Source organism: Spathaspora passalidarum, assembly GCF_000223485.1.
Source record: "Spathaspora passalidarum NRRL Y-27907 unplaced genomic scaffold SPAPAscaffold_2, whole genome shotgun sequence".
Classification (NCBI taxonomy): domain Eukaryota; kingdom Fungi; phylum Ascomycota; class Pichiomycetes; order Serinales; family Debaryomycetaceae; genus Spathaspora; species Spathaspora passalidarum.
The window spans coordinates 143,722-159,898 of record NW_006767426.1 but is presented as its reverse complement, the minus strand read 5'-3'; the positions used below and the strand labels follow the sequence as shown (position 1 = coordinate 159,898).

At 36.5% G+C, this 16,177-nt stretch overlaps 6 protein-coding genes across 6 annotated transcripts; 3 read left to right on the top strand and 3 right to left on the bottom strand. All coding sequences in view use genetic code 12, as the record gives it.

Moving 5' to 3' along the window:
* Window positions 1-98: 98 nt before the first annotated feature.
* SIK1 (snoRNP complex protein) lies at window positions 99-1,598 on the bottom strand (the record flags this gene model as incomplete). Its single annotated transcript, XM_007373266.1, has 1 exon — window positions 99-1,598. One exon carries the CDS (start codon window positions 1,596-1,598, stop codon window positions 99-101), a length of 1,500 nt encoding a protein of 499 aa, XP_007373328.1.
* A 182-nt stretch (window positions 1,599-1,780) lies between these two features.
* UGA3 (Uga3p) lies at window positions 1,781-4,033 on the bottom strand (the record flags this gene model as incomplete). The annotated part of the gene is made up of 1 exon (XM_007373265.1): window positions 1,781-4,033. One exon carries the CDS (start codon window positions 3,919-3,921, stop codon window positions 1,822-1,824), a length of 2,100 nt encoding a protein of 699 aa, XP_007373327.1.
* Window positions 4,034-6,074: 2,041 nt separating this feature from the next.
* UBC4 (E2 ubiquitin-conjugating protein) lies at window positions 6,075-7,312 on the top strand (the record flags this gene model as incomplete). Its single annotated transcript, XM_007373264.1, has 2 exons — window positions 6,075-6,213; window positions 6,583-7,312. The coding sequence occupies 2 exons, from the start codon at window positions 6,170-6,172 to the stop codon at window positions 6,980-6,982; spliced, it is 444 nt and encodes a 147-aa protein (XP_007373326.1).
* An 18-nt stretch (window positions 7,313-7,330) lies between these two features.
* On the top strand, window positions 7,331-10,947 carry SPT7 (SAGA histone acetyltransferase complex subunit; the record flags this gene model as incomplete). Its single annotated transcript, XM_007373263.1, has 2 exons — window positions 7,331-7,764; window positions 7,834-10,947. The coding sequence occupies 2 exons, from the start codon at window positions 7,539-7,541 to the stop codon at window positions 10,896-10,898; spliced, it is 3,291 nt and encodes a 1,096-aa protein (XP_007373325.1).
* A 200-nt stretch (window positions 10,948-11,147) lies between these two features.
* On the top strand, window positions 11,148-15,626 carry SPAPADRAFT_135574 (uncharacterized protein; the record flags this gene model as incomplete). The annotated part of the gene is made up of 1 exon (XM_007373262.1): window positions 11,148-15,626. One exon carries the CDS (start codon window positions 11,148-11,150, stop codon window positions 15,624-15,626), a length of 4,479 nt encoding a protein of 1,492 aa, XP_007373324.1.
* SPAPADRAFT_59102 (uncharacterized protein) lies at window positions 14,740-16,164 on the bottom strand (the record flags this gene model as incomplete). Its single annotated transcript, XM_007373261.1, has 2 exons — window positions 14,740-15,985; window positions 16,035-16,164. 2 exons carry the CDS (start codon window positions 16,120-16,122, stop codon window positions 15,678-15,680), a joined length of 396 nt encoding a protein of 131 aa, XP_007373323.1.
* Between the last annotated feature and the right edge of the window lie 13 nt (window positions 16,165-16,177).

Here is a 16,177-nt window from a genome sequence, read left to right as displayed (position 1 = left end):
AATGTAGATTTTAGTTCTATGCAAAACTTACTATGAAAGTTCAATTGTTTTTAAAAAAAATACTATAAAAATATGTAGTTTACAAAGGGGTTGGTGGTTTAATCCTTGGACTTCTTCTTCTTTTTCTTTGGGGATTCGTCATCATCAGCCTTTCTCTTCTTATCTTTCTTTTCCTTCTTTTCCTTCTTGTCTTTCTTTTCCTTCTTTTCCTTCTTTTCTTTCTTTTCTTTCTTTTCCTTCTTTGGTTCTTCTTCCTCTTGTTCTTCTTCATCAACTTCAATATCAGCAAGATCTTTACCAGTCAAGGCTAAAGCTTCCTTAATAGCATCAGCATTCTTCATTGGAGCAGAACCAGTATCGTAAAAGTTTAATCTTTGTTCAACTTGCTTCTTTAATATTTCACCAAAAGCAGTGGTTGGTTCATCGGAATAGTTATCAATTCTGGAAGCAATAGAACATTTGTTGGCCAAATATCTGGAAATTCTTCCCTTATTCTTAGCACTGGCCTTACCAATGAATGAGGAATGGTAAATCAAACCATACTTTGGAGTGTTACCCTTGGTCTTTAAAGCTCTAAATAAAGCCTTTTCAGCACCCAAGATTTGCACAGTTGAGGCAGCTTGCTTAGACAAGTTGGTCAAGGAACCGGCATGGGAGATCAATCTAGCACCAACAACTTCACCAATCAAGGTAGACAAGTTAGGAGCAACAGTGTGCATCTTATCAGTCAAGTATTTGTACAATTGTTGTCTGTATTCACTGATGTTTACTACTCTTTGCGCAAATGTAATAACATTGTCCAAATCTTGTTCACTGATATCTTGACCCATGGAGATCTTAGCATTGTCAATAACTCTTTGAGCAATACCAGAATCTTCATTGACCAAAGCAGCAACATCATGCAAAGATTCATCAGTTAAAGAAGCCTTGTCCTTGATAAACAAAGCCAACTTGGCAAAGGTATAGTTATCAGGAACAATCTTGGCCAATTCTGGAAAGTGCCAACCGTACCATTCCTTAACTCTCATGGAGAAGGTGTTGATATCTTTGTCTAATTGATCTAACAAGGCAATAGCTTGAATAATGTGGTTGTCGTTTTTTTGGACAGAGAACTTAACTTTAGCTCTGGAGAAAGCATGCCCTAAACCTAATTGGGCTCTTTCAATATCACCTTCTTGTAAATCCTTGAATAACTTAGCACCATGAACTCTGATTCCTCTCAAAAAGTCTTGAGCAATTTCATTGGATAAACAATCAACATATGGGAAAATTTCCTTGATTGATGGACCCAAGTTCTTGTCAGACACACCCAAGGTAATCTTATTCTTAGCTGAGGTTTTTGGCAAGTTTAATTCCAAAATAGATTTCAAGTAGTCAGAAACTAACCCTTCGGAGATGTCGTTAGCATTTTCTAAAGCTTGAGCTGCACCCTTGAATGGAGCGAATGATACTAACTCAACCATCTTGGAAAACTTGGCCAAATCATTGGAAGCTTCTTGGACTTCTTTTTGTCTGGAAGCAATGTCATCTTGTTGAATCAATACTTTGAAGATACCATACCCTGTGGCTTCTTCAAAAAGAAGGTAATCTAATCCCATTATTTACAGTTGGTTTCTACCTTTTTAATGGTGAATAGAAAAAGTTTTCCCAGTTTTTTCAGGACCTCTTCTCCTAAAAGGAAGAAGAAAAAAAAAAAAACTTTCTCATCTCGCATCGAAATTTCATCACATGATCCAAAGTCACATGTCACATGTCACATGCCATATAAACCCTTAATCACAGTTACAGAATAACTAATACATTAAATTATACACACCCTATTTAAGCAAAATTAAGGTCCCAACCAAATTCCTTTAAAAGATTATGCCAGTCAACAACTTGGTTCCCAGTAGGGTTCTCTTCCCAGATTCTTTCCATTAAAAACTTTACTCTGCTGACATTCCACATACCATATAGTTTCATATACTCTTCAATTCTAGCACTCATAACTTCTCGGGAGTGTTTGCTGACACAATGAATTCCTGATATAAAGATCGGGAATACTAACGACGCCTGCACTGATGTACCCACCAATATATCCAAACACTTGATCAAATCATTGTTCAACACTTGACTTTCCAACATCGAAGGATTACATTTCATGATTGATTGTCGAAGAAACAATTTTGAACTTAATTGGAATGCTTCAAATAAAGTTAATTGCAATTCAAGTTCTTGGTCAGTTAAATCAATCAAGTCTTGTTTCTCCGGTTTCGATTCTTCAATTTCTTTTTCTAATAGTTTGACTTTTTCAATCACAGATTGTAATAACCTACTTGCTCTTCCATGGTCACTGATGTCTGAGTCTACATCATCTAAAACTTCTTCTTCAATAGGACTATGATGACTATCGTCAGAAGGAGGGGAATCCAATTGATAAAATTCTCGAAGGATTTTCTTACTTTGGTAAAGCAACGTACATATATCACCTATTATTCGGTATAACTTCTTGGAAATCCCCACCAATGGATTCAAACTTCCTCGTGAAAACCCATTTCTATCCTTGAAAATCTCATCATAATCCTGGGATGGGAAATATGTTCCTCGTTCAATCGACGAACTTGCCAATAAATCATGATAGGCAAAATTTGAAATTAACCAATGTTCTTCTTTCAGATTATTAAACTTTAGAATACCACCATTAGAAGCAAGAAGCTTCCATCCCCAATTCAAATATATTGGCCAATTATTCACATCACCCTTACAAATTTCAGCCCCACACAATATCAATAATGTCGCCAACTTATTCAATATTGATTGTCGATCATTATCCTGTTCATTAAGTTTTATATGACGTAAGGCATAATCAGCAAATTTTGTCCCTTCTTCAGACCAATGTCCGCCTAAATGAAACCCTGACCATGCTAGTATACTATACAACACTCCCTTATCTCGATGGGCTAAAGGAAGAAACACCTTTTGATAGGAATTAGAATCATTTTGGGAACTTGGGGCAATAGAAACCAATTTGGATAGCACTTCCACATAATAATTGTAGAGATATGAACAAGTTGAATCCTTTAATTCAGGAATATATGAAGGGGGACTAGCTGGCAATGGCGTTAGGAATGTGTTTGAATCTGAAATCAAGTTAGCATATGTTGACGAGGTTCGATCTAAGGACTCAACAAAGGATGCAAAACTAGGAGAAGTGACAAGATGTTGAAAATCTAGACCCAGATAATCTTCAATTTCGCCACACTTTTTACCCGTTGGGATTAGTTGATTTGGTGACTGACTACCACTTATTTCACGGAGCAAATTCAAGAAAGCAGAGGGGGAAGACGGCGAATGGTAACCATTATGTTCATTCTTGATTTCACCAGGACTCATTAAACTTAGTAATGTTGGAGAATCAGCAGTTGCTGTTTTCTTTTCATCAGGTGCAGCATCATATCCAAAAGCAGTCAATGGATCTCCGGTATCTGAATCATGTCTTTTGCGCTTATCAGGAGAATTAGGTTTTTCCTTTGATTTCCTCTTTCTTAGTTTCCGTTGACTCTCTTCCCGTTCGACACTTTCCTTCAACTTCTTAATCTCTTCTTCAGTCATGGTTTCATAATCTACCCAGGTACATTTCTTTTTCAACCGTTGACAGTCTGAACAAACTGGACGGGTTTCGTCACATTTCTTTTTCCTAATCTTACATGTCAAACAACCATTCTTGGATCGACATGTATCTTTAAACCGATAAAAGTCGTTGGAACTAACTATTACTTTAACATTTGGAGGTGTTCGTGGTTTAGGAATAACTGGCAGCATAGCTAATGTATCTGCTTCCTTAGGATCACACAAGGGAGAGTTTGGAATCGTGGTTAAGTGCTCTGGTTGCTTAATTTTCTTCTCTCGCTTGTTGGCTCGTGAGTTAAAAGTTATTAGCATAATTTAATATCTTTGATAATGTGAGTTATATTGTAGCTTGTAAGGATTAATAAAAAAATTTTTCAAGCTTGTGGTCTATGTGGGGGTTATAGATATTTTCATTCCATTGTTTGTCATTGGAGTGCATTACAATGGGTATTTGTATTGACCGGTCTGGTAGGAAGAGGGGCAAAGGGCCCACAAAAAAAAAAAAAAATTAAGCGCGCGAAAATAAAAGAAAAACTTGGCAAAAGTTGGGGAAGTACTTCGCCATTTAGCACTGCCAGGTTGATTGGTCTTTCAAAGCGTTCTTTTACGATTTACTAGCTAAAGGTAAGAAGGCAATTGACCCAACCATTTCTCTTCTTGCGTAAAATCGATCTTTTGATGTTCAAATACAAGATCACAAGTGGTAGTAAATTCTTCATTATTATCATCTAGGTTCGTCAATGTAAGTCGAAAAAAAGATTACTCCATAGCAATTGAAACTGTAAGACTTTTAACTTTAGCTACTACTAAAACCTTATCTAAACACTAAAGAAAGTGTTGAGCCTTAATCTAATTTGAATCAGATTTAGTATATGCAAAGACTGCTTTATTTTTTGTTCTGGCCCAAATTGTTCCGCAATCGGATTTATTCCGCCTTATTATTATAAGCACTAAGATTTCCGTCCGTTAAATAATGTCATGTCCGTAAATATGTTTTCACATAGCCCGATCGCTAGCGGTCTTCCTAATATTACACTCAATCTCTTATTTTCCTACCATTCCATGCCCTTTTACCTACAAGGGGCTAGATTACTTCCTCGTAAGTTCTCGAAACATTAGTGGAAATCGTAACCCATTGGCCCTGCAGATGCACCCCCCCTCCCCCAGTCGAACACACCAGGGGGCACCAATTAGGTTCACCTGGTAATGCAACTGTTATATCAACGCAGGAACAACCAGCAAATTTTCAGGTCGTCTCTTGTCAGGGCATGTAACCAGTTCTGTATTAACCAATTCTTTACCCAATTCGCCGTGTCAAACGTTTCTATCCAAGTCAAGATTTACCCCCTAATGGTGCACAATGTACTAACTTAGTCCTCTATTCCTGCTTCTTAAACCTAGATCACATGTTATTATGCACTTGTCAGAGCAACAATATGCTTGTTGTAGCAACACAAGAGCTAGCGGATGTATAAACCCCTTCTTGATGCATAATATAGTTTGGAGAGTGGTACGTTTCTTATGCAATCACATATACTTAGATAAACAAATAAGTTGCATAAAGATATCAGTTTACCCGTATTTAAACTAGCCCTTTGTCTGTACCTTAGTAGATCGTGTATTTGCAGCATTAAAAGAAGAGGGGGGATAGACGAGCGGAGAATAACGGAGATAGAAATGGAGGGGACCTTTCTGATATTAAAAAAAAGCTTCATAGATCTAGACACCAATTCACACCTCCTGTAGTATTAGTATCACTAGTGAATGTGTATAGTTTTAGTGTAGTTGGCTTTATTAATTGCATGTGTAAATCTGTCATTCTGAGGCACAGTACAGATAAACATTCCGATTATCTTATCTGATATATTACATATGCCACTTCTTACTTCTTAGGGAATGCTATACTGTTCCAAATATGATCTGCTTATTTCTGGCTGTATATTTTCAGGTGCATTTCCATCTAGAAATCTCGTGAGTGGATTCAATAACAAACCAAACCAATGTTATTATGCAGAATTTAGTTCCCAGAGATTCCTGATTACTCATGAAATCTAGCTACATACTTGCTACCCCAACGCAAGCATACCTCGCTTTAGGTTAACCTATTAGTTATTTGTTCACTCTTCGATTACATTAACCTTTTTCATTTTATTACCTAAATAGGAGAACGCAATCACCTGACCCAATTTGCACATTTGCACGACTTATCTATGGATTTTTTTTTCTTTGTTATTATCGTGTGGGAATTTTTCTAGAGTATTCGATTGGATTCTAAAAATGTAACTTTGCGACATTTTTCTTACAAGCCGATAAAAACTGTTGCCAAACAAACTAAATTAAACAGTCGACAATTTTGTGACATTTCTTTTTTTTCGTTTCATTGGCAAACCATAAAAAAATCAAACGACATTTCGTAATATGCTTGTCCATCAATTTTTTCCCTCTCACCTCTCTGGTGGATCTCCTTTCTTTTTTTTTTCTTCTATTCTTTCTTTTCTCTTAGTTGTTATCATTTGTCATCTTATCTTAACACAACTCACATCTTAATAATAAACGAATCATGTCTTTAAAGCGTATTAACAAGGAATTATCTGACTTAGGAAGGTATGTTGTTCTATAAAAGTAAAAAGAGGGGAGCGGGATATATGAAAAAGACAGATCAAAAATAAGTTGATTCACCAACGAGCACCTATGAAAGCAAACAACAATCCACAAACACCGAATCAATCTAACCAAACCTTAAACAAGGTTAGTGAAACTTTCCATTGTATCAACTATGAATCAACAATGTTCACTGGTCTGGTTGCTCTAAGAAGTTTCCTAAAGTTATGGTGGCGTATTTTCAGTAGGCGCTTTTTTTCCCTTGCCAAATGGACGTCAAACCCTCACAAGAGCTCATGCTCGTGCCCGCCCACTCCGTTTAACGTTATAGCCGTCGCCCAAAAACTTGATTTACTAACTGTTTTAATATAGAGATCCACCATCTTCATGTTCTGCTGGTCCTGTTGGAGACGATTTATATCATTGGCAAGCATCTATCATGGGTCCTCCAGATTCTCCATATGCTGGAGGTGTTTTCTTTTTATCTATTCACTTCCCAACTGATTACCCATTCAAACCACCAAAGATTGCTTTCACCACTAAAATCTATCATCCAAATATCAATGGCAATGGTAATATCTGTTTGGATATCTTGAAAGATCAATGGTCTCCAGCTTTAACTATTTCTAAAGTATTATTATCTATCTGTTCCTTGTTGACAGATGCTAACCCTGATGATCCATTGGTTCCAGAAATTGCCCATATTTATAAACAAGATAGAAAGAAGTATGAAGCCACAGCCAAGGAATGGACAAAGAAGTATGCTGTTTAGAAGAAGAGAAAGAGATTGTGTCATATACGAAAAAAAAAACAAACTATAATGTTATAATGAAATCATATTTGAAATGAAATAAATTGAATCACACAAAGATTTTCAGTTTATTTCTTATAATACGTCATCATAGTATATCCCCTTCTTATTTTTCTTTGGAAAGATTATACATAGCTTTATCTCTTCATTGGGAATAAATTAATCCGATAGACAAAACATTCAACTTTGTAGAGTTTTCTATTTGTAGGTATAGTATGTTTATAGCAAGTACTTGTTTATGTTGAAAAAAAAATCTGAAGTTGGAAAAGCAACCAACCGAAAAATTATGGTGGTAAAATCAAGATCTCATAAACATACCTTTATGTATTAACAACAACTTAATCAATCACTAAAGGCCAAACAACTGCACAGGCATCATCACAACCCAACCGATTTAACCTCATAGATCCCAATACTATCGGTTTTCTTTTTGTTTCTAAGCAAATTTGGTTACCATTTTTTTTTTTAATTTTTAATTTTAAACTTCCATAAGGATCTGATAGACCTATAGTTAACCATGGACAAATTAAACACGTTCCAATCCAACAGTCCCAAGGGACTTTTCACATTAGCCAAGCGATTGAATGAGCTGAAATTTTTTCAATTATTTCTCAGTGAACCTCAATCCAAAATCATAAACTATATACTAAACCTTGATAATTTGGAAATCTGGACAAATTTTCTCGAAGGAAACTGTTATATTTCCTATTTAGAGAGCGAAAATAGTAAAGAGAAGACTATAAGTGACAAAGAGTTAGAAAAGCCTAGTGAGACCGATAATCAGGGGTCCACGGACGAGAAGACTGACTTAGGCAACGAGCCAGAAGAGCCCGAGACTTTGTTTGAACAAGGTATTTCCACGAGCAAAATGTTGGCATTCCATATCAGGTACTTGCTATGGGAGAAAGCAGTTGATTTTTATTATAGCTCAAAAGAGCTTTCGGAATCAGACAAGAATCTAGAGGAAGTGACTGATGATTATGAGTTGATTGATTCACTTGACAGTCTTTCTGATGACGAGGAACAACTGAAAGCCGGGAAACAACAGGAAAAAATCGAAAAGCCTGTCATACGAGCAATAGAAGACGATTATGACGATGATTATGATGATGATGAAGAAGAAGAGCCAGCTAAGCCAGAAGTGGTTGAAGTTGAGAAACCGGAAAAATCCAGCCTTGAATACAATTCTGAAAACCAGCTTGTTTTAGAAATCCCAAAGTCTGTTCTTATATCCACTTCCAAATCTGAATCTACCACTAATAACATGGAACAAGTTGCGTCAAGTCAAAAATTGGAGAATGGTGAAGAAGTAACCTCGAGGGAAGATCAAGAGAAAATCATCAAGGAATTCAATAAAGTGTATCATAATTTTGAATATGACAGGGAAACATTATTAAAAAGGAGAAAATTAGAACAATCTGACTTACAATTGGCTCACTCGAAGGAAACACCCGCTGATAAGAAACAAAACGAGTCAAAACATGTAGAAATCAATTTAGGAGCTGCATCTACATCTTTGCAACATTTACTTTCTCGAATTCAGATGAAGCGTGACGAAATTTCCTTGAATGATCATGATTTAAGAAATTTGTTTATGGATGTTCGTAAAAATCGAGGCAAATGGGCCAATGATGATCGAATCGGCCAAGAGGAATTGTATGAAGCTTGCGAGAAGGTAGTTGTAGAATTGAGAGGATATACAGAGCACTCTACTCCGTTCTTGAACAAAGTTTCCAAAAGAGAAGCACCCAATTATGGTCTTATCATTAAAAAACCCATGGATTTGAATACCGTTATGAAGAAACTTAAGAATTTGTCATATAATTCTAAGCAAGAGTTTGTTGACGATCTTATGTTGATTTGGAATAATTGCTTAACTTATAATGCTGATCCTAAGCATTTTATTAGAGCCCATGCTATTGCCATGCAAAAGAAAACCGCCAAGTTGGTACCAACAATTCCAGATATCACTATTAGAAGTAGAGCAGAAGTGGAAAAAGAAGAAGAGAATGATATTGAAAAGAAAGACGAAAGACACACCGGTGGGAAAGCCATGAAGAAGGGAAGGAAGAGAACCAGATTGGATGAGATTAAAACTGAAGTTGAAATACCAGGCACTGCAACCCCCTCAGCTGCTGGAACACCTATTTCCATGGACTCTTATGACAATGGAGCAGGATCTGAAACTCCCATGCCTGAAAATGGTGACATGGAAAATGATGAAGAGGAGGAAGAGGAAGAAGAGAATGATAATATTAATGGAGGAAATGGAAATATTTCTGAAGAGGAAGAAGAGTTTGATCCCGAGTTGCAGGCATGGAGGTTATTAACTGCCAAGTCCCGAGCTAATTATTGTGCTCAACGAGCAGAGTTATTTGATGACAATTACCATCTTCGACCAGATGCCAAGGCAATCATTAGACAATCCAATGAAATGGCCAATTTCAATCAATATTTGACCAATAAAGAAGTTGTTTCAAAATCAAGTAACTTGTTAGAAAACGACGAACCATATTTACTTGAATATGATATAATGGGTGGAGTTCCAGGATTTAAATACAAAGGTGTTGATAAAGAGGAAGAAGACAAACAAGAAGAATATTTGGTTGATCAGTTTTTAAGACAATCAAATGGAGATGCTTCTAAAATCAAGTCGGACTTTGTTTTACCTGTTGATACTGGATTGAATCAAATCTATCGTGAAAATATTGGCTACATGCAAGAAATTAGAAAGATATGTTTCAAGATATCTCTTATCAGACAAATGCAAACTCAACAGTTTGTTCACCATACACAAATGAAGCAACCAGAAATTGATGCCTTGAAAGAAGTAGACCTTGATCCTATTTCTAAATTACCGAATCACGATCCGTTCAATAAAGAAGTACAATATTCAGTATTAAGAAGAAATATTGGGAAAATTGCCATGCAAACAGGATTTGAAGCAACTGAACCCTTTGCGATCAACACCTTAACTCAGGTTGCCGAAAAATATCTTGGCAATTTGATCAAATCAATTAAACTTCATACCGAGTCAAATTCTGAAAACAAGCTAACTACCCGGGAAATCTTGCTTTTGTCACTTTTGGAAAATGGGGTTGATAAACCTGACGACCTCCACACATTTATACAGGAAAGAGTAATGAAGCAACAGGATAAGTTAAAGGATTTGCGAGTCAAGCTTTCTAATTTCTTGAAGGACTTGCTTAGACCCGGTTTGGAAAACTTTAACGAAAAGAGTTTTGATGATAATAGTGAACAGTTTATGACGGGTGACTTCTCTAATGATTTGGGAGACGATTTCTTTGGATTCAAGGAATTGGGGTTGGACAAGGAATTCAACATGTTGAGTTCATCCATTCCTATATATTTGCTTCATTCAAGATTACACAATCAATTTAGTAGTACTGGTGGTCCAAATAAGAGGAACAAGTATGAAGATTTGAAAGAGTTTGAACCGGCCAGACTTACTGCTAGTGATGTTTCGAGTCAAATCGGTATTTTGATCCCATTCTATACTAAATTGAGTGAGAAATCCAAAGCTCATTTTGTTAAGATGCAAAAGAAGAAGAACGAGCCTACCGATTTGCCCGAAGACAGCTTGTTGATACTCATTGAAGATGAGGAATTACCCCAGAAACAAAGAAACATCAGACCAAGATTACCTCCAACAGGTAAAATCACTTCGATTAAGAAGAAAATCATTGCAAATTCATTTTTCCTTCCTGAAGAAACCGATCTGCAACAACAACCGGATAACGCCAACATGTCTACTGATGAAGATTTATCCACCACGGTAGGTTCCCCCAAGAAAAGCGAGGAGCCAAACACATTCAGCACTTCTCCCTTAAAGTCTGAAATCAAATCTGAAGCGTAAACTATGTAAAATTTATGTATTATAACTACAAACATATATACTAACCTGCATACTATACGTAAACCACGAGGGAGTTACACGCTATTTTTTTTTTTTTTTCTTTTTGCTCCGTGAAGTTACACTGGGGGCGTCCGTTTTCCTTTATCATCTTTTTCTTGCAACACCCAAATTCAAATTAGTGTTGCCTCTACAACAAAGTTAGTTCCACCAATATAAAAATATCCAGGGATCAGATGCGTTAAGCACAATATGAGTTTTAATGAAACCCAAAATGTCAACAGCTTATCAAAACTTACCAAAACTGACTTATCCAAACGGGATATTTTTGGCAGAACCATCTTACACGTAACAATATTAACCAACAGATATGACTCATTAAGAAACCTTTTGAAAAACCCCAGCTTCAAGACTATTCTCACCCTTACTGACTACGAAAATGGCTGGAACTGTATGCACTATATTGTGTATCATAGCAGGCTAAACTGTCTTAAAGTATTGTTGGATTATTTGAGTCATGCAACAATCAATAACTTGTTTGCCTCAAACTCCCCCCTTATTGAGCTATTGAAATGCAAAGACAGAGGTGGTCTTACCCCATTGCAACTATCTAACAATGATTTTAAGGATTTGCTATGGATCCCTGAATACATCAACGAAAAAAACGAATACCACTTATCTTACAGATTTGAAGATAACAGAAAGAAAGAAGCGGAAGAAGAAAAAGTCACAGAACAAAATGATTCTAGACCTTCAATAAGATCTCCTCAGATCCATTGGAATGAAAACAGAGGAGGTTCAGATATATATGTACTTGGCTGCAATTCTAACAATCAGCTTGGTCTTGGTGATGCTACCGACCGATCAGTACCATCTAGACTATCACACGGAAACTTCAAGCTTCCATCTGAAAGCAAGTCAGCTAGAAGTGTCTTGTCAAAACCAAGATATAAACAAATGGCTATATCCAAGAATCATGCTTTGATCGTGACATATGATGGCCAAGTGTATTCATGTGGGATTGGATCAAGGGGACAATTGGGACATGGAGAAGATGCCAACAATTACTACAGGTTCAAAAGAATTGAATATTTTTCAAACATTGACGATATGAAGCATGTTAAAAGTGTTGCAGTCTCCAATAACCATTCTTTGGCATTGACACAGGGAAATGAAGTGTATTCATGGGGATTGAATAGTTTTAATCAACTTGGCTATGACACTCCTACAACCAAGAAATCTTCTAATGACTTTTTAGATTCATTCCGGTCAGTTCCATCACTAGTCACCGGCGATTTAAGAAAGAATAAGAACCAAATCAAGAATATTTGCGTGTCAAAGATACACTCAGTTGCCTATACCAAGAATGAATTATTTTTCTGGGGTCTCAATGTTGGACAAATGGGAATTTCATTTACCAAAGCTGATATAGAAGTCAAAGTTCATGATGTGTCGTTGCGTGGGGAAATCCAATCCAGCCCTAGAATGGTTACTTTAAGAGATGATATTAAATTTGTAAGCACAAGCGAACTTTGCACATGTGTAGTGACCACCCTCAATGACATTCATGTATATTACAATGGCCAACATTTAAAATTACCCAAAATTCCAATCAAAGGTGCCGGTGATAAACATTTTGACTTTTTCAAACCCAATATTTTAACACGAGCAGCAGAAATTACCAAGGTTGTCACTAGAGGACCTCAATCGTCGATGATTTTATTAAGTAATGGTAGCGTATTGGGATTTTCCATTAATCTCGGTGATATCAAGAATACAAGATATACTTCAGTATGGAATGCGTATGATCATGATATGGTAGCTGTTGATTTTGATATGGCAGTTGATGGCTCGGTTGTTCTTTGTACGAGAAATGGATCAGTATTTCTCAAATCAATGCAATCAGCAAGCGAGAGAAGAAGTTCAATGAGTGGGACAACATTACCTTTACCATTGACCAAGAACAAGTTTAAGAAAATCGAGAATGTGAATAAAGTAGTCAAGGTTAATTGTGATCCGAAATTCTTTTCTTTTGGATTTATCAGAGACGATATTGATTTGCTCCCTCTCAAGCTTCAACAGAATGATTTTTTCAAGGACATTGAATACCTTTCACCGATGGTTGATGAAAACCTCTATAGGAAACAAGAGCAGTTATTGAAGGTTGATCATGAACAAAACACTTATATTTCAAGTTTTTTCTACCCTAAACAGATTGATAATGACGTTGACCACGAACCAGCTCATGATGATGATGATTATGATGATGATGATGACAAATGTGAGATCAACGACAAGCTTAAATTGAGATACAATACCAAATATAGTTACAAGAACAAGAGCGTTCGTTTGATGCAAACGTTTGAACGTTATTCCAGAGATGAGATAACTGCTTCAAATGAAAAATTCAAGTCAGATTCTGATTTTTTGAAATATAGGTTTTCCCAGAACAATAAAGATAATGGGAAATCATTTAATTGCTATGTCACTTTTAAAGATACAAATATTAAGATAGGTTTCCATAAAGAGATATTTGCCTTGAGATCAGAAATTTTTAAGAAGTTATTGGACCTTAATGATGCGAATGAAACACTTTTGGGTGACCAATTTAAAGCCAACTATTTGCCCGAGGAGTCTCTATTTATGATTTCGAGTGATACCCAATTACTTTCAGTTTGTTTATTGATGCACACAGTTTACACTGGTCAAAAGATTGATATCTGGCAGGAATACGGCTCGAGATTTAACTATCCTGATCATATGAAGATAGTCTACAATGAGTATGAATCGTTATGCAATTTGTTCAGAATCTCCACTAATCATGATGTCAAACCAAGCTCGTTTGAAGGTCTTCTTGATAGTGAATCGGGTGATGTAATACTAAAGCTAAATGATGGTTCAATTACGGCTCATTCATACATTTTACAGGCCAGATCTGCATTTTTTGAAACGGTATTATCTGACAGGTGGGATAATGGCCCAGGGATAAAACAATTGGATTTCAGTGGATTGACAGAATCTCAAATGTGGAATGTTCTTAGACATATTTATGGTGTTAGCAACATTGAGTTACTTGATTCATTATCAGTGAAGTTCAATGAAACTGACGAATTTATCAACCAGGTGTTGGAATTGATTGAAATATCTGACGAATTACTTTTATTCCAATTAAAGGCAATTTGTCAATCGGCTTTGAGTGATTTGATATGCCTAGAAAATGTAGTATTGTTATTAATTCATGCCGATTACCTATCAGCAGATAAACTATTTATGAATTGCTGTTGGTATATATTTAACAATTTGGATATACTCATGTTTGACTCCGGCTTCCGGGATATCCCCTTCGACATTAGCAAAAAGGTTGAATTTCAAATGAAATTTTTTAGGTCTTGCAAGCTGATTGAATTTTCTGACGGCCAAGGAAATTGGAAAAATATTGAGTCCTGGTTTGAACAATCAAAAACGGCAGTATCCGATTTTGTTGGTGATATGGAAAGTTTCAATGAGACGTTTATGAGTGATCGAAAGGGATTCCTATCATTTGTTCCGTTGGTGGATCCAAAATATGAACCAAAGAAACCTAAAGAGCCCATGAAGAAGAAAAAGTCGAGAAAAAGTTCAGCTACAAATACTGAAATTCTTGATTTCAGAAAAGCGGTTCTCGGCAAGGAAAAACCCGAAGATAGTCCAATTGTTCTAGAAGAGAAAGACTCCAATCAAGGATTTATTGTGGTCGAGAAGAGATCAAAGACCAAGTCCAAGAGCGTGAGCATTCCTGGGATTTCAATTTTTAAAGATTCCACCAATGTACTTTCCAATCCTGCTCCAAGAACTGTTTCAAATACTAGTGATACATTGAAATCTCCATTGACTAAACCTCCAGGCGAAGTTGCTCCACAATTTAATTGGGCATCTCAATCAAGCCCAAGCCCCACCCTTTCAGATAAGTCTATTCCAGTCATATCCAGCACTAATAAGGCAGTAGATTCCAAGCCAAAAACGAGTAAATCTAAGTTGGTTCCAGTTGTTAAACTATCACAGAAGGAAAGAAAAAGACTTGCAGCCGAAGCAGCAGCTCTGCGTACCGAAGAGAGCACTAGCAAACCTGAATCATCCAGCGTAGCTCCTTGGTTTATAGCTACACAGGAACCTTCAAACCAATCATCAAATGAGAAAGGGCTCCCAATTTTGGGTTCATCTAGAAACAAGAAAGTTTCTGCTACCAGAGTTTCATTTTCCAAGTCAATTTCTCCAACTCCTGCAGGGTGCACTTCGAAAGCTGAAAAGTCTACAGCAACATCTGCACCTACATTTGCCAGTGCGCTTTCGATGTCTCCTGACTCCTCATTTAATAGTGTCTATTCAACTCCATCGTTGACAGAAGTGATGATTCATGAATCACTTAAATTGGAACAAGACAAGGCTCGCGAGAACGAAAAGAAATCATTACTGGAAATACAGCAAGAACAAGAGTTTGCCAAATGGTGGGAAGAGGAGTCAAAGAGAGTGCAAAAGGAAATGGGGTTAGACAAACCTGAAGAGAGACGTAAATCAAAACTGACACCCAAAGATAAGAAAACTGCCACAAACAAGAATAAGCCGTCATCGCAACGAAAAGATAAGGGAAAATCCAGCCCTTCACGAGAAGGAAGCTTTTCTAAAGATGGTAAATCAAAACACAAGACTCATAAAGATAGAAGTGTTGAACGGGAAGGACAAACAGTATATTAATTATGTATTATAGTTAAATTATTATCCTTGTATTTATAGAAATGAAATAATTTAAAAATCGACTTCATCAGGGAACCATCCGTATTCTTCAATGTCTACGATGTGCAGGTCCAGGACAATCACATCTTCTTCTCTCAATCTATCAGCTTGGATATATTGTCCATTTGAATTTTCTCGAGGAGAGATCTTGCCAGAACTCAGAAGCACACGCCACCAGGGCAACGTGTTTATATCGATGTATATTTCTGATTCTGTATCCAAATCAGCATTCAAGATGTTTATAATTCCAGAAAGGTGCTTCAAAGACGAACCCACTTGTCTTGAATTCTGGGGTTTATTAAGAAGATAGGCAATATGTCCTACAATGTTAGTGCATTCAATCATATTAGTAAACAGAAATAAACATACCATAGCTTGTCACTTTGCCGTACGGTATTTGGGCAACAATTGCGTAAACACCGTAATGAAACAGTTTACTTTCATCAGTCAATTTCATTGCCAATGTTTTGCTACTGATTACAAATATGAAACGCACAAATAAATTTCTTAAA